General features: G+C 33.6%; 1 protein-coding gene across 1 annotated transcript in view; it reads right to left on the bottom strand.

Moving 5' to 3' along the window:
- Positions 1 to 20,690, bottom strand: part of ADGRV1 (adhesion G protein-coupled receptor V1) — a 501,294-nt gene that overhangs the window by 142,428 nt on the left and 338,176 nt on the right. The window contains exon 85 of the mRNA XM_069492870.1: positions 9,336 to 9,514. Coding sequence (XP_069348971.1) covers positions 9,336 to 9,514 — 179 coding nt within the window. The remainder of the gene's footprint in view (positions 1 to 9,335; positions 9,515 to 20,690) is intronic.

The raw sequence follows: 20,690 nt of genomic DNA, 5'->3' as shown, positions 1-20,690 counted from the left end.
CTCAAGGGCTGTATGAGGATTGAATTCAACACTTGATAAAGTTCTGCTTTTGTCTAGATTATACCTTGTGTGCAAAGAGGAGGATCCTGGAACTAAGAGAAGCTATGAAGGATGTAACTCAAAACGCTAGTTGGAATTTTTTTCCGAGAGATACAGCAGTAGTCAGAAAAGCTGAGGTTGTTGCTAAGAAAGATGATACTGTAAACCAAGATAAGAGAAAAAGGTCAATGTTTGCAAAAGGAGTTGTGTAATCAGTAGGCATAAAAAGTCATATAAACTGAGTATGTTTAGAATAAGAAGTTCAAGAAGCTAACAAGGCTTTGAACAGGAATTTGAATCATGATAAGCTTTTGAGGACGTGCCTGAAATTTTATTAAAGGAAGCTAGAAATTTTCCAACCCTTAGATTCCAGCCCTTAGCTTCTATAAGATTCTAAGACCTTATGGGGAAGCATGCTTCAAGGTTTTTTTTTTTTTTTTTGAAACAGAGTCTTGCTCTGTTGCCCAAGCTAGAGTGTCGTGGCATCAGCCTAGCTCACAGCAACCTCAAACTCCTGGGCTCAAGCCATCCTTTTGCCTCAGCCTCCTGAGTAGCTGGGACTACAGGCATGTGCCACCATACCCGGCTAATTTTTTTCTATATATTTTTTTAGTTGTCCAGCTAATTTCTTTCTATTTTTTTAGTAGAGACAGTGTCTCGCTCTTGCTCAGGCTGGTCTCAAACTCCTGAGCTCAAACAATCGGCCTGCCTTGGCCTCCCAGAGTGTTAGGATTACAGGCGTGAGCCACCGTGCCCGGCCTTCAAGATTTCTTTATGTGAAGGTCTGAATAGATGGAAAATGGTAGTCTAAAGTTGCTATTTATGTATGCATGTATTTGTCTCTCTGTGTGCACATGCATACCCACAGGCAATAATACACTCCCCAACCGAGCAAATCCATGAAGAGATCCTGGCAACATTTCTCTTCCATAGATATATGGCAACTTTCTTCACCTCTCAGACAATGGGTGAGCAAGCACTCCATACTTGTAAACATTTTTTTTATGATTCTCTTTTAAAGTAATTTAATGAAAATAACGATTCTCTCATGTATCATATTTCCCATACAGTACAATAACTTCCACTTAGTTCCAATTTAAAATACAGAGATTTGTCCTCCGTATTAAGAACATTTCTCCTAATATAGCTTGCAAAATTAGATTCTTTTTAGAGGACTTGGAAAAATTGATAATTCAGTTCAGGAGCAGGATAATCAGAGTAGGTTATAATAAAGATTTGTTCAGAGTATCTAAAGTAAAACATGATGCTGAAATTGCAAGAGACAAATACTGAAAAACTAATCAATTTTAAAATTAAGTTAAGAAGTTATGTAATTTTTTCATTATGGCAAACAAATTTTAGGCTTAAATAGACAAAAGAGAATTCACTTAGTCCTTTGCATGTAGTCATTCTCCAATAAGTGTTGATTTTTCTTAAGTTTAAATTCACATGAACTAGCAAGAAAGAGAAAAAAGCAAGCATTTTGGAAGTGCAAAACAACCTATCATCATTATATCATTTTTACTGTTATTGACATTTATTAATGTGTTGGCTTCTCGCTGCTTAGAGGTAAGAATATTGAGATCCAGATAAGTCATGTCTTTACTGTCCTCACCTCCGTTTGGCATGGCTCTGACACTCCAATTACTCTATCAATATTCACAAAATGGGGTCCCAGATTAATGACATGTTCTCTATTTAGGGATACTCCTCAGGACCACACTCTCTTTACTTCCTCCCTGGCTCCTGACTCAGTACTGTATTTTCTTTCTCCCGTACTTTGCATGATAAAGTCTCTCTTAGCTTGTTTTTTTACCTAAAGCAGCCAAGAAACCAACCCAGAAAAAATAGGTGTCTACTTCCAAAGACACTCAATATAAACTACTCTACAGAGACTACTTCTGGGTACTTTCAATAGAGTTACTTCTGGTAAGGAAGGGCAATCACCCAAGGCAATCACTCATTTACTTTTGCCTTTATTTTATTACAACTAAGCACTGTTCAATTATAAGATAAAAAGAAAGTTGGAAGCATTTCTAGTGCTAATTTCAAAAGCTGATGAATATATCTTTTGGGAAAGTTTGAAGGTATAGGAGCCTTGTTTTATCAACTCTGAGTAGAGTATGATTGATTCCTCATAGGGTCATAGGATCCTCATAGGATCATCTGGCTCAGTGATAAGGAAACAATAATAAGTCTATATCAGGTTTTCTACTTCAAGAAAAAAGTAAATTTTTAAATTTTATAGGTTCTTTAGGTCTTTCTTCAAATCAGATTGTGTGATTTAAATCTAGATGCAAAGATCCATTAGTCTTGGTAAATTAGAATTTGATCTTTTATGTATATATAAGAAAATTTATTTCTTATATGATTTGGCATGTCACATGTGGTATTTAAAATATTGAAGCATTTATCATTATTTGGTGACCCCTAGGTATATTAGATTTTTTTCTAAGCATATTATTGTGTGAAATCTTTATTTATGTATATGTGTGTATGTGTGTATTGTATGTATGTTATTGGATAGAGAAAACATGAAAGTTTTCTCTAAACTCTCATTTGTGTAAGTTTACACTGGATTAGTAAGGCCTTTTTTCTACTTCAGATATTTCTACTAGGGGATAAATTAAGCCCCACATCCTTCATAACCTTATTAACTCTCACCATATAATCTGTAATTAATCATTGATCTCCAGTCTGAATTTCAGGTTACATGACTGACATAAACAAATATTTTCAATAAAGTATAATTGGTACAATCATAGGCTTTATGAAAGGTTATGAATTTTCCAAGGCTATATACAAGAGGTAGTATTTTAATCTGAAAGTAGCTACTTTACAAAACTGACATTTAGCTTGATACTTAGAGGAAAAATAGGGATTTTCTAGGCAGAGATAATGAAAGAAAGGCATTTGAGACCTAAAAGATATATTCAAAGGGATAGGCATAAGAGATCACAGAAACGTCCAGCAATTCAGTTACAGAGAGTAACATGAAAGGAGGGTGAGAGGAATGATAAAAGAAGTTGGTTCAGCACAGCATCAAACCATGGATGTCCCATTCAGCCATGACCTTGAAGGTAATAAGAAGCAACAGTTGGGTTTCAAGCAACAGAGTAATATGGCCATTTCCATATTTCAGAATTGAATGGATGGATTATAAAATGAAGAAATTAGAGATAGGGACATAAGTTAGGAGGCAACCCAAAAGACCAAAACTGACAGAGACTGAACTGAAGAGAGGCTGATGAAATAAGAGATGAACATTAAAATGAGAAAGTGTAGGAAGATGTTTAGGAGTTAGACTAGAAAATAATTTGTGATTATAGGATGCTAAGTGTAAGGGAAAGAAGAAGAAAATAACTCTCCAGTTTACAGCTTGTGTACTTGGGTGGATGGTGGACCTTTCACAGGTTAAAGCATTTTAAGAGATCAATTTTAAATGTGCTAAATATGAGATAGCTGTGTCATTCTGGTAAAGATGTTTATTAGACATCTGAATGTATGATATAGGTAAGGAGCTCAGAAAAGGGTTTTAGGCTGGAGACAATTTCAGGGGTTATCGTGCAGAAAATGGTAACTCACGATAGACAAAAACATAGGCAAGAGAAGTAGACCAAAGTCAGCATTTAGAGAACATCCATATGTATTGTCACTACTATTCACTGTTATTTTCCATAAAAAATTTAACCCTAGATAATATAAATTATTCAGAAAAATTTTTGACTTTGTACTTAATCGTTACACTAAACCAGTATGCTACTATTCATGCAGATATGTACACTATCTATAAAATACCTCTTAAAAATACTGAAATAGATTTAATCAAATATATTGTGCAAGAGTTATGCTCCCAACTAGATTAGCTAGAAATGACAAATAAAATTAAAGGAAAAACAAACAAACAAAACTATTTATTTGAAGGCACTGGGAAGCTGTGGAGGCAGCCAAAGTTTGAGAGACCACGCTTGGAAAGAAGAGAAGCTCATTGAGATAAGCCCTATGTTTTGCACCCACTTTTCTCTCCAGGGTGTTTGCCAATTCTTGGAGAAGAAATAGAGACTGAAAATCCAGGAAGAGGAGAGATTCTGAGAGTCAGAGAAACCAGCAGAGTGTTTGGCAATCTCAAGGAGCTAAGGAGACAAAAATTAGACTTCAGGGCTTCCAGGGAAGGGAACTTGAGAGAACACATTCCAGGAAAAAGTAAACAAGATACTTAGAGATTTTCCTCTTGAGGCATTTTCTGATTCTTAGCTTCATAGAATAGCCTAACAAGACAAGCAAAGCAAATCTAAAAAGAAATGTGGTATTGGCATCCAAACAGAAGGAGAAGTCCTAGTTAACAGCTCAGTTCTCATTTTGGGTCCTTGGTGGTATAAATCCTATGAGTGATGGCGAAACAGAAATAGACAAAGCCATACAAAGGTGTAACCCAGTCAGCTCAAGTAAGCTTATTCAATTAATTCCCCTTGCCAGAGGATATAACATCATCCAATGCCACTCTAATTTCTTACATATACAATATTCACCATTCACTAAAAAAGTACTACACATACCGATAAATAGGAAACAGAGAAAATCATATGGTACAAATAAACTCCAAATGAGTCATACATGGAAATCAAAATAATCATGACTAATATTTTCAATAAAATAGATGATTACATGACTTTTACCAGAGAACTGATTAAAAAAATAATTAGAATTCTAGAATTTAAAAATATAATACTTGAATTTAAAAAGTTAAGAGAGAGGTTTACGAGGACTCTGGGAAAAGTTGAAAAAAAGATTAGTATACTGAAGAATACGTCAATAGAGAAAAAAAATCTAGATTATATAATGGAGAGGAAAATGTGGTTGACAGGATTAAAAAAACCTATTAAGACACATATAAAATGGTGAAATTATCATTTAATTACAATTATAAAAAGGGAGGAAAGAAAGTTGAGGTCCTATTTAGAAATAATCACCAAGAATTTTCTAAAACTAATGAAAGACATCAAGCTGTGAATTCATGAAGCTCTATAAATCTCCAGTATAACACAGGAAACTGTATCATGTAGACTGTGTGAAATCAAAAAAAAGAAAATATCTTGATAGCAGCTAGGAAAAAAGAGGATACATTACTTTCAAAGGAGTAACAATGACAGCTAACTTCTTAGGAGGAAGAATGAAAGCCAGCAGACAAGAATAATATATTTTTAAATGAAACAAATATATTGTCAAATACAATTCTAAACCCAGCAAAAATATCTTTCATATGCAAAAGAGGGGAGGAGCAAGATGGCCAAATATAACCCTGCAGTGATCAGCCCCCAGCAGGAACATCAAACTGAACTGCCCATCCAAGAAAGCATCTTCATAAGAACTAAAAAATCAGGTAAGAGATCACAGTACCTGGTTATAGCATAATAACAAGAAAAGTGAAGGCAAAATAAAGATATTTCTGGATGAACAAAAATTAAAGGAATTTGTCATAAGGAGATTCACATTAAGAGGGCATGTTTCAGAAAGAAAAAATATGGTCTCACATGAAAACAAAAATACTGGATGAAATAGAGGAACAAGATAGTGTAAATCTAAATGAATATTTATGGTATAAAAAGTAATAACAATGCTTTGTGGTATTTAAAATACATGCAGAATAAATGCATAATAGAAAGAAAGGGAGTAATTAAAGCATTTTAGGTTCTTATCATTGTTTGGGAACTAAGAAAAGTACTAAAATCATAAATATATTCAAATGAAGAAAAGAATATGGGAAAATAAAATATATAGCAAGAACACAGAGAAAACAAATAGAAAGCTGTAACTATACACTCAAACATATTAACAATTTAGTAATTTCATTGAACTGTAAATTGGCTCAATACTCCAATTAAAGTCTAAGATTATCTGACTGGATTTTAAAAAAACAACTACAATTATATGCTTTTTACAAGAAACCCCACTTCAATGTATAGAATGTCTGAAAATACAGAGATGGTAAATATATCATACAAACACCAACCAAAAGAAAGATGGTGTAGCTATAGCAATATCAGACAAAATAGACTTTAAGGCAAGAAGAATTACTACAGATTAAAAAAGTACCCTTTTATAATAACTAGTTCCACCAATAAGGACGATATGCCAATTCTAATTCTGTATGTCCTAAAAAGATAGCTTCAAAATATGTAATGAGGCCCTTTTGTTACGATAGAGGGGTCCGTTCGTTGTCCTGTGGCCAATGTGTCTTGCTCTTACTCTGTAAACTTATCTTGTCCTTCCTCAGTAAACTTCGTTTCATGCTTAAAAAAATACATAATGAAAAAAAAGTAATAGAAATCCACACGCACACCTCTCAGTAACTGATAGAACAAATGATGCAAAGCAGTGGAGGTACAAAAGCTCTAAGCAGCAGTCAATAAACTTGACCAACATGTACAGACTACTGAACCCAACAAGTGCAGAATTTTTTAAATGAGCACGGAATGTATGCCAATATTAACCATATGCTGGGCCAAAAAGCAAGTCTTAACAAATTTCAAAGGCTGAAATCATACAATGTGCTCTGACAATTCTAAACTAAAATTAGTCAGAATTAATAACAAAAGAGAAGTTAAAAATTTAAAAATATTTGAAAACTAAATAATATATTTCCACATTAACCCGAGTCAAACAAGAAATCACAATGAAAATTAAAACATATTTTTAACAGAATAATCATGAAAATACTATATTTCAAAACTTGTAAGATATAGCTGAAGCAGTAATTATAGGCTGCTATATATTAGAAAAGGCTGGAAATCAATTATTTAAGTATCTATTTCAAGAAATTAGAAAAATAAATAAAACTCAGATAGTGAAAGCAATAATTAAAAAGCTAAATGTAGAAACTGATGAAAATGAAAAAAAATCACAATAGAGAACATCAAGAAGTATAAAGTTAGTTTTGGGAAAAATAATAATATTGATAAGCCACCAGCCAGACTGATCGAGAGAGAAAAAAAAGTGAGAGAAAACACATCAATATTAAGAATGAAAAAGGAAACATCAGTATTAATCTTACAAACATTAAAAAATTTGAATAGATAAAATGGAAAAATACATAGAAAAAAACTTATAAAATTGACACAGAAGAGCAAGAAACAGAAAATATGAATAGTTTTATATGTTTTAAAGGAAATGAACTTGTAATTAAAAGCCTTCTTGCAAAGAAACCTTCCTCACACCTACCTAGCTTCCAAAATACTAAGGAAAAAAATAACAACAAACTTGCAAATGTTTTCAGCTAATAGAAAAAGAGGGATCACGACCTCTTTTTATGACATTAGCATAACCTTGGTTCCAAATTTGACAAAAACATTTTAAACATAACAATTTGTGTATATTAATGCATTTGAGATCTATTTAGAGAAAACTCTTCACAGAAACGAAATATAACTTAAGAAGTAACCACTGTGCAACAGGTGAGCTATTATTTCATACACCAAAAATCCTATCATCATCTCTAGAGAAATGGCATGTTTTTAAATGATGGTATAGGTATACAATATTTCAATGTAAATAACACACTAATCTATATCCTTATATTGAGATTGAAATGATACAAAAACACAGAATTTTTAAAAACTGGAATTAATTCACATGGGGATGATTTAGGAGTATTCTATGTGAATTAAGGAGAAAAGTTACCTACAATACAAAGGTTAGTCATTCTGGTCTAATAATTCCATCATATTAAAACCAGGTAGAAGTGAATATAATATATTTTACATTTTGCTTATTATAATTTAGCTGGTCATAGAGAACATTTTGCAAAGCTTAAGGAGGCAAATTTTTAAAAGTTCATTTGGACATTCTTTTGTAACAGTTTATTTCTCCCTTTAAAAATCCTTTTAGAAGCATCAGTAGAGAATTTCTTCTAATTAACATTACTTTCATCAGGTACCATTTATTAAGGCTAGATGGGGGTACATGTAATGCTCAAATAAATCCTATCTTACCAGGGGGAAGGAATAGGATGTTGGCCACCAGGGCTTGCTTCATGGTTACTTTGTATTTACCAAAGAACAACGCAGAATTTTCTGAAATTAATCCTGGCAGTCCAAGATTTAAATTAATGCTAGGGGTAGTAAAATGTGAAAAGCCATAATATAATTCTGAAGAGACACAATAATTCCTTTCTAGAAGATTATAGTATGTTAGGATTTTATATGTACAAACTACATTACAATACTATAATCAGTATGAGGGAATCTTCTTGAATCTCAATAAAAAGAGAAAATGACTATATATAGTATATCAATATGTGTGTGTGTTCGCATGTTTGAGTACGTGTGTCACATAGCTGGTCTTCTTTGGCTGAATGTGCTGCAGGTATGTGTCTGTGATTGTCCATGTGTGAAATACATTTGTATACATCAATAACAAATATTTTTTAAATATATAATTGATCAGAAGCAATAATGCCATTAAAATGACTTCTGTTTATATAGTACTTTCAAAGATTTTTTTTGTCTATTAACTAATTTTTATCTTCACAATAACCTGTGAGATAATTAGGTTAATATTGTCCTCATAATACCATGAAGACTGTGAAGAGGCTATTCTTTCTTATTTAGAATTTTACTTGTTCTCTTATCTTCATTTTGACTAAAGGAGCTGGTTAAGCTTTATTATAACAAAGGGTTTTTTTCCTCCCCTTGCCATGGGGTGTTAATTAAAGGGGCTGAGTGGTCCTCAAAGCTACAAGATATCAGATTTAGGATTAAATCATGTATCTATGTGTGTGTATTTAACAAGAATATCTAAGAAGGACAAAGTTGACCTTGTTTCATTCCCATGCACTTTTGTAGACACTCTTTATTCATTCTGATACAATCTTTTGGTATTCTGGGATCTTATGGGTGATGGTACCTGCCACCCCAGCTCCTACCAAAAATATACTCCTTAGATAATGTGCCACACTCCAATTTTTTTTCACTTTTTCTTTGTTAATGCCCTTATTTCACTAGACATTATTATTTGCCTTTATCTAATAAACTAAATTATGCTAAGGAACAAATACTGTGAATTGTTTGATATACCTACTCGAGAAAATTGCATCTATCAAAGGAACTTGAGAGGCAATAGTTTGTTATTTAAAGGCATAATTAGAGGAAGTAGAGCTTCACACAGTCTGGCAGGAAAGCTAAGACCTTCCTGCCACTCCTTCAACCATATCTCTTAGGCACCTGCTTCCACTGTCTACTAATATAACTGCGTAGGTACGAGAAAGCTAAGAAGGCAACATGTTGCCTGGATGTACTTACAGGTCACCGTGAATGAGTCCATATATCTGTGGCATGCTCTGATGATAGATTCCTCTCAAAATAACTATGAGGAGAATCACCACAAAAGCTGGAAGTCCCCAGCTCAGAAGGAAAAACAGCAGATATCGCCTCTCTGTGTGTTCATCGTTCATCACCAGCACGTACCAGAAATTCACAGACTAAGGAAGGAAACAACCACATAAAATGAACAGGTTCTGGTTTAATGGCAAAGAATACAAACTCACCTGGCTTAAGCATTCAGAGCTACTGACCAACAAAGGGCTAGGATCTACTTAATAATTACAAAATTTTGATTAGATTTTTTCGTTGGTTCACACATCTGAGAAATTCAGGATACTTCAAAAGTCTGGGAACACGGGGAAATATTTAGTTTATCGTATTTTTTATTTTCCTTAATTTGCTCTGATTTAATCTCAGTTATAATCTTCTGTGATTGTTTTGTAAATGTCTTTTCGAAGAAACATACACCGATTTGCAAACCTACTTCCCGCATGAACAACTTCCAGATGATAATCAAGTAAATAGTCCTAAGTTTTCAGATTTTCTGACAATTTTTATTTATTGACAGTGTATCATATGGCAGGACCAGACATTGTTCCAGTGAGGGGGGATATAACTGTGATAACAACTCCAGTCTCAGTCCCCAGTGGGAGATACAGACAAATAAACAGAAAATGACTGCACAAAGGGAAAAGCACCATAAAGGGGAAGGTCCTCTGGCCCCTTTTTCTTTTTCAGGTTATACTCTCTCCTTTTTGTTCATTCACTTCATAGATGTTTACTGAGTGCTTTTGAAATTTCAGAGACTGGTCTAGGCATTGGGGGTACAGCAGAGATGGGAGAGGGAGGTATTTTGTTTCTTGATCATAATGGGGGAGGAAGGAGGTATTTACTTTCTTGAATGTTAGTTTCCAAACACATGGGAAATAAATAAGAGCAATATTTATTTCATATTGTATTTATATCATATCTTACATCTGTTATTTCTTATCGTATATATTAAGGTAAAAAATAAAAGGGACAAGTGAATAGAGAGTGAGGTGGGGATGAGAGGGCACGTCAGATAAATGAAGTAAGAAAACTGAAGCCTGTAAATATTATTGGCCCCACATCCCACACCTAGCTTCTATCTAAGCCAAATCTAGAAATTATATATTCTTCTAGTGTTCTCTTTCCATGATCCATGCTAATATTTAATTATCGTTTAGTACAGTAATTGAACGTCATGTCATACATATTTCAAACAATAATACCTATTGACTGGATAAGTCCCCCTTGTCCATTTCATATGGGAGAAAGAGTGTGAGTATAAATAAATTTTACATATATAATTTTATACATTAGGGGATAATCTTGGGAAGGAACATTTTCAGAGTGTCACTTTGCCCATGTATACAATGAAGGTTATTATAAAGATTAAATGAGATATTACATGTAAAGTGCTGAGCACATACATAGTCACCACTGGAAAATGTGACCATCTCCCTTTAATCTCCTATCAGGATGTCAGACAGTGTGAAAGACAAAAGATAAATAGCTTCACCTTTCTATGGGAACAATAAGCGTGCCTAATATTCGTGGGAAGGCTTTCAGATCCTGTTTACTGAGCCTTCTGAGTAAGACTGTATCTGGACCAAATTAGCCTTGAGGGATTAGTATTAGACTAAACCAGGGAAAGACAAAAATGTTTGGTTACTTAGAGATTTTTGTCTCTGAATTTTATTTCCTGTCAGCACTCCCTATCTTTATATACATCTGCTTATATCTGTAATTATGAAGCATGTTTAGAGTTGTAGCTTATGTAAATTTGTTCTAACTCTTAAAAACATTATTAGGTTAAAAAGTTTTTTTCCTCTTTGTATAATTAGTATAGGGATGCGGACTCAAATAAATGGGGTTGTGTCAAGTGTCTGATGCTTGCCAAGATAGAAAGTGGATTTAGAAAAAAAAAAAACTTCTGATGCTGAGGTAATCAACACTGCTTTTTACAGAATAAAATTCACAGAAAGTATGGATCTTTGATTAATCCATCTTAAAATAATAGTAATTATTTCTATCAAGTGGATGTGTGTATGCAGCCATGTATCATGGGAACTCAGTGGTACAGTCGGTAGAAGAGTCAGGAAGGAGAGTACAGGCTGGTAAATGACTTCTAGGTTGATTCATCACGACGAAGATGGGGACATTTTCAGAATGTCTGCTTTTACACAGATGGACATTAGTTCCATCGGTTAGAGTCACGGAACCTTTCGAAATTGTCTGACCATTACCACAGACTCAGATAAGACTGAGACAAGTGTAATTGTTACATTTATACATGCAAGGCTTCTGCTCCAAAGAGCTCAAGATACAGTGTTGCCGAACTCTAATTCTTGAATACTTAGTTAAGCAAAACGAGCTCCAAATATTGTAAACTTTGGTTGATTTAAAAAAAAAAAATTCTAATTCCTTCTTAAAAGAATCCAATCACTGAAATACACTCTAAGGACAGTACTTCCCACTATATATAATTTTTAAAGCTATGGAATGGAAAGACTATATCATGAAACAACATTTAATTATTCTAGAAAGAAACAACAGCATGTGGACCAAGGATAATATTCATGTTGACTAGCTCGTTTCAAGTTTTACTGGAATTTTATTTTAATATAGTACAAGAGGCACACTTTGGGATACATGGCCAGCTCACGTGCTTTGCTTTTCTAAACACCGCCCCTCCAACCTTCCCCCGACATGCAGAGTGGGCTCAGCTGCAGCTCTGTGTGCTCCAGGACCCTGCGCCCCTGGCCACAGCTGCCCTGATGCGGGGAAGCCTGGCCCAGGCTGAGCCAATCATCTATCACTGAATTCCTTGAAATTCCAAGATAGTCTAAGCCAGTCAACCAAAATAAGAGGGCATAGGAATTTTAGTGGTGGGGACAGCCATGAGCACAGTGAGGAGAGAAAGTGTGTTTGTAGAGAAGACGCCCATGCCTTCCATTATTGCTCACAGTTTTTGCGAGGTCCAACTGTACTGACAGTTCACAGGTTCAACGAGTTATCGTATGTGCTTATTCCTTTTATGATTTCAATGTTTGTTTAAATTAGCTCCACTTAGCTTTTCCTTTCTTGTTCCAAAAAATAATTGACTGAGATATATATATAGCTATCCTGAAGCAGTGGAGTGAAAATCTCCAGTTATTGCCATTCTTTCAACAAAAAGATAACAGTGGAGCATTTGACTGTAGAGTAAGTCCTCACTTAACCTTGTTGATAGGTTCTTGGAAACTGGTACTTTAAGCAAAACATGTGTAACAAAACCAATTTTAACATAAACGAAATGAAAGAAACAAAAGTTAAGTTCCTACGGCATATTTCTGGTTACAAAAACATTACAAACTTCTAAATAAAGACTCAAACACTTCTAATATTAAACACTGAAATAAGTGTGGGCTATGCATATGTTTAAGAATGATAAAAACAGGTAAGAGAATTATTTACCCAAATTTTGGTAAATTAGTGAGTGACCCTATTTCAAAATAAATAAATAAACAAAAGGTATCACTATGTCTGCACAATAATTTTATGTTGACAGATACAGAGTAAATGTGAAATGTGATCTGTGTGCTTTACTGTCCTTGTGTTTATCCAACGTGGAAACTAACAGAATGTAAGTTAAAGGGAGTCACTCTCACCCAAACATGCGTCAGGCTAACTGAACATGGCTTGCCATTCACTATCTTACAATTTACCTGCTAAAGACTGTACTGCAAATCTCAATATTTTGGTTGTTGTTTACATTTCTATTCCTAAGCTTTAAAAATGTTGTTAGAACCATCTTATGAACCATCTTAAGACTGGATATCATCATCACGTAGTCATGTTACATTTTTAGCCAAAATGTTATCATCCTCAAATTTAACCAACTATATTAATCCTATTTGATTGTTTCAACACTTCAAACTCATTCAGAATACAGTTTCCTAGCATTAATTCCTTGTCTGAAAACAAGTCCAAAAAGATTTAAAAGTGTTTTCAACATTATAAACCATCAAATTGGCCACTTTGAAAAAGACAATGAAATAAAATGTTTAGCAGTTTAAAAATCAATGATGTTACTAGCTAGTCACATCTTTAATATTAACTCAAAACATTGGTATATTTGAACTACCATCTTCTTATTTTCATTATTGCTTCTCAGTAAAGGATGATGTATTTGAATTTGCATGCTATCACAATTACCAGCATATCAAGATTATCTGGGTAATTGTACTTGGGAGAATTTAATTAAAAGCCAATTTTAAGAAAAGTAAAGTATGTAATCATATTTTTGAAAATTTCCTATCATAAACACAATGCATAGAAATACAGAAAAGAAGGATTTGCAATGCCCCCATGCCAAAGGTAAACCTACAGATGAATAATGAATGATGTGAATAATAAATAAGATAAATATTATTTTTTAAAAAATGTATAAAAATTTGAAAAGACATGGTGATTAGCAACTGGATTTGGGTTTTTGACATGCTGTTGCATAGATAAGCTGTATGTTTTTGGCCAATATCACTTGGTTCCTATAGGTCTCAATTCCTCCTCTGGTAAGAGGAGAGGTTAAACTATAAATTATTAACAATTTCCTAACACTTTGTTATTGAATTATTATAGGAATGGCAATTTCTAAAAACATCAATGACATGGATGTATACAGACTACAAAATTTAGCGGTGATACAGACCTCACAGATTATCTGACTATGCCCTGTTATAAGAGGTGGGGAAACTGAGGCAGGGAGAAAAAAGCATAGCTTTTTCATCATCTGGTTAGCTATAGAACTGGCAGTGGAACACAAGTCAAAAGTTCCTTGTGAAGACTGATAAAATTTATGATTTTTTCCATAGAAACTGGCACAAATATTGACAATATTATTGTTTGCATGAGAGCTTATTTTCTTGTCCACATTTTCCCCACTCACTTTATAGGCCAGTGGAGATGCACTTTCCTGGTAGAAGTATTTGAGGTAACCCTTTCTTTTTCTTTATTTTATTCAAACACTAAATGAAAACTTATAAAGGTTTATCAGAGTATAAATGGCTAAAGCATAACTGCAAGCTGCGGTGGATTAAGTTTTGTATACCTTGTAGCACCTAGTAAAATGCTTTGCATATAATTTTTATTGAGAAATATAAAATAAATGAAGATGTATACAATTTGCTTTAAGTGTTTAAAAATTTTGACTTTGATGACAATTTTATAATTTAGGTTCACTCTGAGTTTATTTATGTATAAATAAAATAAATACATTTATATAAATATAAATATTATATAAATATTCTAAAGTTCCAGAAGAAATTTTAGAAGACTCCATAATTTTAATTGATTTGATTGAACCCCTAATGAAGGAGGACACAAGTTAACTGGTGGAAACCGAAAAATGTTAAATGCAATAGTTTAACAGAGAAAGAATGAAGCCAATATTTATTAATTGGGTAATAAATGTGGACCCCACATTAAGCTATACCTCACTTAATCAAGATACTTACTCTCCTGGAATTTATTATGCTCTCTGTCTACACAGGAGGAAACTGAGGATGGCAGGTATATTTCCCAGAATTAGTAATTGAGGCTGTTAGAATTTAAACTGATTCTGTTTAAGATGTAAACCACCAACTGAAATACTCAGATACAATTTAGGTAAAATATAGGTAGGGATAACTAAAAGACTATGTGTCTGTAGGCATGCTTACTTACATTCCTACACAGACATATTTATTTTTATGGCAACTATTATTTTTCCAAAGTGTTCACATAGGAAAATTGGAGACACACCTTGTTAAGTGTTTTGATTATCACAGGTCACAATTATGCTTTCATATGTCCCATAAACACAAATTCATTAGTTTACTCATACATCTCCACATAATGCATATTAGCATATTAGTAAAATATAAAGGTGAAATGTCTTTTCTTTTTCTTTTTTTTTACTTAAAAGTAGGCTATTTGAACTCCATAAACTTTCATGGTATGTGAAATAAAGATTGGTATCCAGGCTGTTGTTTAATATTTGATTATTAATTGTGTCACCAGAATCCTTGAACTGATTTATGGCATCAAGTTTAATCAGAGATCATGGATGCTATTAATTCTGTCCATTATCATATGTTCTTAATCATTTATTTCAGATGAGAGTTTAAGAAATGTTAGCACATGTCCTTGCCCCAGTTCTCCTGCCCTCTTTCTTAACATTTATTGCATGAAATAAATTGCAAGACTTTTTGAGGACTGGAGAATTTGGTATTTCCTGGTTATGTCATTTTTATCTTGGTAATTACTAGTCTGTTGTCCTTAATACTTTTGACGTCCCCCGAAATTAAATCAATGATGAAGGGAAAACAGGGCTAATTTTAGCATTTCTCTTCCTGTTTTGATATGCTCTGGCACTAAGTAGCCTTTCTACCAAGGAATAAATAACATGTACATTTGCTTCTTCATAACCTGGTTATATGGAGAAATTAAGGCACAAGATGTGAATGCTCAAGTACAATTGTAAATTAATTTCTAACCTTATTCTACCATTTAAAAATATGTTCTTCAAATAAGCTTTAGTTTCAAAATAAAATATTATATTTCAAATTAAGCTGTGTCTCTAGGCATGAGATGACTAGACTGCAAGAACAATCCAAGGTTTGGGTATTTTTCACAATTGAAGCAGATTGCTGTACAATGATTTAACTTGGTGACAGGCAGTGATCACAAAACTGGGCCAAATGAATATACAGGCAAAAACTATGTTTCTGTTTACCTATATTGTATACTAATATCTGAAATAATTTGCTTGGGATTTATTTTCCTACTTGGATTAACTCATGGTCTGGTAATCCAATGGGGAGTGTGTTTCCTGTAGACATTAATAGCAAAGACATAACTTCTGGGAATTTATTCTATGGATATTCCCTAAGTAAACAAATATTTACAGAGTGCAAGGATGTTCAAGGACACATTGCTTTCAATAGCAAAAAATAACTGGCAATAACCAGAATTTAATCAACTGGAAACCAGAACAATAAACTATGAAATAATCACATTACAGAATAGAAAAACAACAAAGTATATCTATACATGGTAAGCTTAAAGATGTCTAATTTCTATATAAAAATATATACATACATATATAGAAATATATATACTATATGTAAATATATATACACACACATATACAAGAACACACATGTGTGTTTGTTTATATGTTTATAAATATTTGTCTATTCATAGAATATTTTGGGAGGGATACACAGGAAACCATTAGCAGTGGTTACCTTTGGGGGTGGTGCTGAGGGTAGAGCAGAGAAAGGAGAGTGTGTGAAATAGTGAGAAGGAGACACACTTTTCATTTTAAATTTTTCTGTAGTATTCGATTACGTTTCATACCATTGGTATATGCTATCTCTAAAATGAAAGCAAATCAAAACAGAAATTGGAAATGGAAATAGAACAACTAGCAAAATAAAGGTATTACAAGATTCTAAATTATCCCTGTCAATCTTTCTTAAAGTAGACATGACCCTGCTGTCTTCAGGAAGTGAGAGATGATTTCAGTAATTCCATTGATTGACTTTACATGAAGCACAAACAGAAGGATAATTCAATATCCATGGCCGAAAAGAGAATTTGTGAGTTGTCTGCTTTAAAAAAATAAGCAAAATAATTTGGTACTGTATTACCACCTTGCGCTATATGACTTCGCTGTCAAACAAAAGGGAAGACTGAAGGCACAGAGTCAAGGCTATCAGTTAGGAAGCCTGCTATGAGCCATGCATCTACTTTAATAAAGAGGTTAGTTAGAGGGGATCCAGCTTGCTAAGGTTTTGCAGCTAGTTAGTGTCCACCTCACTCAAAGTCAGCTCTCTCTTTCCACAATATCAAGTTCCTTTGGTTAAAAAAAAGGTGTAAATTATATTGGAAAAGCAGAGTATTCAAAATGTTTTAAAATAAATGAATTTTTAGCCACAATACATTAGCTTAACAAGTAATATGGGTAAATATGTACAGAATGTACAGTTTGTGCCAGACACTATTCCAAGCTCTTTCCATATATTAATTTATTTTATTTTTCCACAGTCCACAAAGAGAGGTACTGTTATTATAACTTGATTTTTCAGATAAGAAAACCTATGCTCAGAGAGGTTGTGTAACTTGTTTATCAATAAAATTTTCCTTTAGCTTTACTCTAAAACATAATCCAACTTTATTATAATGTATTAAAAGTATAGGATATAAAAATAAAATAACTTTCCAAAATACAGTCATTTAAATGCATTTATTCTAAGATTGAAGATATGCAGATCAAAATAAACATTAACAATTCTAACATGCTTAGCTCAATGATTACAAATTAATGAGTAATTTATTGTCATTATAAACTATGAAAACACATACATAGTATCATGTTCACCTGTACTGCTAAAAATAGGGAGAGTAGAATCACTAAAATGAAAAATTATTTCAGTTCTTCAACCCAATTTGACTAACAGGTCTCACCTTCTACATCATGTCTTAAAAATGGATTCTAGTTTAAAAAAAAGATTTTAGCAGACAGTATTTTATAAATAGGAAAACGTAGGTTGGTGAAGTGACCACCTCTGACCACAAAGTAACTCATTAGAAGTAACCTACCTAGAATTTAGAAATTATTGAATTTTTCCCTTGTGGTCACACCACAAACCATGAAAAATGTGTGGTGTACCGTCTGAAATACATTAAATTTCACTAGTACTTAAAATAGTTTTCCTAAACCATCAGCCATACAGAAATCTAATTAGTTTACTAAATGTGCACCGGCCACAATCATATTTACTTAAGGCTCAAAGAAAAATACAGAATACACCGAGCTCCATTAAATTGGGTGAAATCTTATATGCCATCTTGTCTAATGCTCCTTTGAAGCAAGAACTCCATCTAAAACATATCATAAAGTTGCTCATTTCCCTCTGAGTATATTTCAGTGATTGGATTCACTCTACTTTTGGAAATAGCCTCTTCATCTTTGACAGTTTTACTGACTATAGAAATTCTTAACCTGAATCAAAATTTGCTTCTTAATGTTTTACCCATTTGTTTTGGTTTTGTCAAATGGAGCTATATAGTCCACCTTTATTTTTTTTTCTCTATAATAGCCCTTCCCTTACTTGTAGACAGCCATCACATCTCCCTAAATTCTTTCCAGATTAGTTGTCTCTAACTACCTCAAAGTTTCTTATAGGACTGTTTTTTGACTTCTTGTTGTATGGTTAATGTTTCTGCTGAACCATAATCCATGAAAGTGGTTACTGTGTCCCAAAACAGTCTGAATATTGTAGATTTCAATGTAACCATGGCTGCCTCCATACTGTTATTAATGAAATAGGTCTGTGTTGTCTTTGTAGTTTCTGTTCCTAAGCATTCTGATCCCACATTGAATTGCTACTGAATTTATGTTAAATTACAATTTCAAATTGTTTACAGTAACTTCCATTGGATTATGTCTTTCGCTCTAGTTTTCGATCTATCACTGAATTTTCTCTACATTGGCTCTACACATAATCTTAACGCAGGCAGCTGGCTGTTGTAGCTATCCTTTCAGCTCCGTATCATGTGCATATCTAATAAGCGGTTTCCTGTGTTTTCATCGAAGTCATGAATCAAAAACTCTGAATAGGTCAGGGACATGGACAAAGACCTTCGGCACGCCACTGGAGACTTCAGTCCAGGCAAATAGACACTAACATACATTGGGTAAATACTAAAAAGTTCAGCTTAGATAAACTCCTAATGAATTTTATAACCAGAAAATCTAGCAAATGTCATTCTAATTTCAGCAGATATTTATGTTTCATGTTATATGGTTTAGATTGACTTTTAATTTTTAATTGCTTTTTTGGAGGGTGTAGTTTGAGAACATAAATTTTCCATGATTAGAGCTGCTTAAAGAACTATAAAATAATAATTCTATAATTAGGGATTATTTTTATCCCCATATGCAGATTTAGAAACAAATTTTAGAGAGTCAATAACTTGATTATGCCTACACAGATATTTGCAGAGCAAGAATTCAAACCCAGACCCATGACTGCACTTGTTCCAAATAGGTCTATTAACTAAATTCAGTTCTCTTCTTCATCTCCCATCACTATCATATCATACCAGGGAAAATATTCCTTCCTGGAGCCTGTGTGGCATTCTATCATAATACTACCATCTCACTTTCTTTCTGCTTTTACTATCATTTCAACATTGTTACACAATCAAGTCCCACATCCTTCTCATTCAACAAGAAAAAAGATTCACAAGTGCCTGAATGCACATTTACATAAAACAGCTCACATACATTCTTAGAGACACATATGAAACTATTTCTATCACATGAAAAATTTAACTATACTATTGCGTAGAATGCATCATCAAAAGCAGCATTTCAGTTGAGCCATTTAATTAGTGACATTAACACTGTTGACAGTACGACTCTCACTTTAGGTCTCTTTATCAAGCAAATAAGCATAGGATAATCGAGAGAATTTGGGATTTTTGTCAGATAAAAAAGAGTTCAAATTTATCCCCCAACATTTACTAGTTTCTCAGGAGAGTATGCTAGGACTTTCTGGTCTCACCCTACACTTTTTCCCCAAATGATCTCTTCCAAAGCAATGGCTCCATTTTGCAACTCCAAGTCAATAACTTTCTAATGCATTTCTAAGGCTTCCCTTCTGACCCTCAGTTCTGTGTACCTCACTTCCCTCAAAATTCCCACTGGAGTTCTCTCATAAGCACGTCCCACTTGGCGTGTCCCAAGCTAAACTTGCCATCTTTCCCCCCAGTTCTCCAGTGATCACAATTTTGTTCAACACTGTCCACCAGATGCCCACGCCAGAAACCTGGGAAACGTCCTGGGTTCCACCTGCTGCACTCCTTATAACCAATCTCAGCAGCCTGTAGTTCTACTTAAAAGAAAAATCTCCAAAGCTGTCCACTTCCCTTTTGCTTCCACTGCTATCTCTCTAGTTCACACTACCTTGTTCTTCCCCTGAATACAGCTAACATTACTTAATTGGCATCTCCATCCACTCTTTCCTATCTTTGATTCACTATAAACAGGGAGATATTTCTAAAATCCAAACTTATCATGTCACTCTCTTGCTTAAATTCATTCTATTACTTCCCCTAGGAAAAAAGTTACAATTTCTTACTGTGCTTTATAAGGCCCACCCTGCAAGCCTCATCTCCAGCCACTCTCTTATTTCCAACCCTTCTAGATTTCTCTCCTTTCTTCAAACTCACCATGCTCTCTAATGTCGTACAGCTTATAGAGTCCTTCTGACATTTATA

This window comes from Eulemur rufifrons, chromosome 17, assembly GCF_041146395.1.
Source record: "Eulemur rufifrons isolate Redbay chromosome 17, OSU_ERuf_1, whole genome shotgun sequence".
NCBI classification, from domain to species: Eukaryota; Metazoa; Chordata; class Mammalia; order Primates; family Lemuridae; genus Eulemur; species Eulemur rufifrons.
This window is presented reverse-complemented; position numbering and strand designations above follow the sequence as displayed.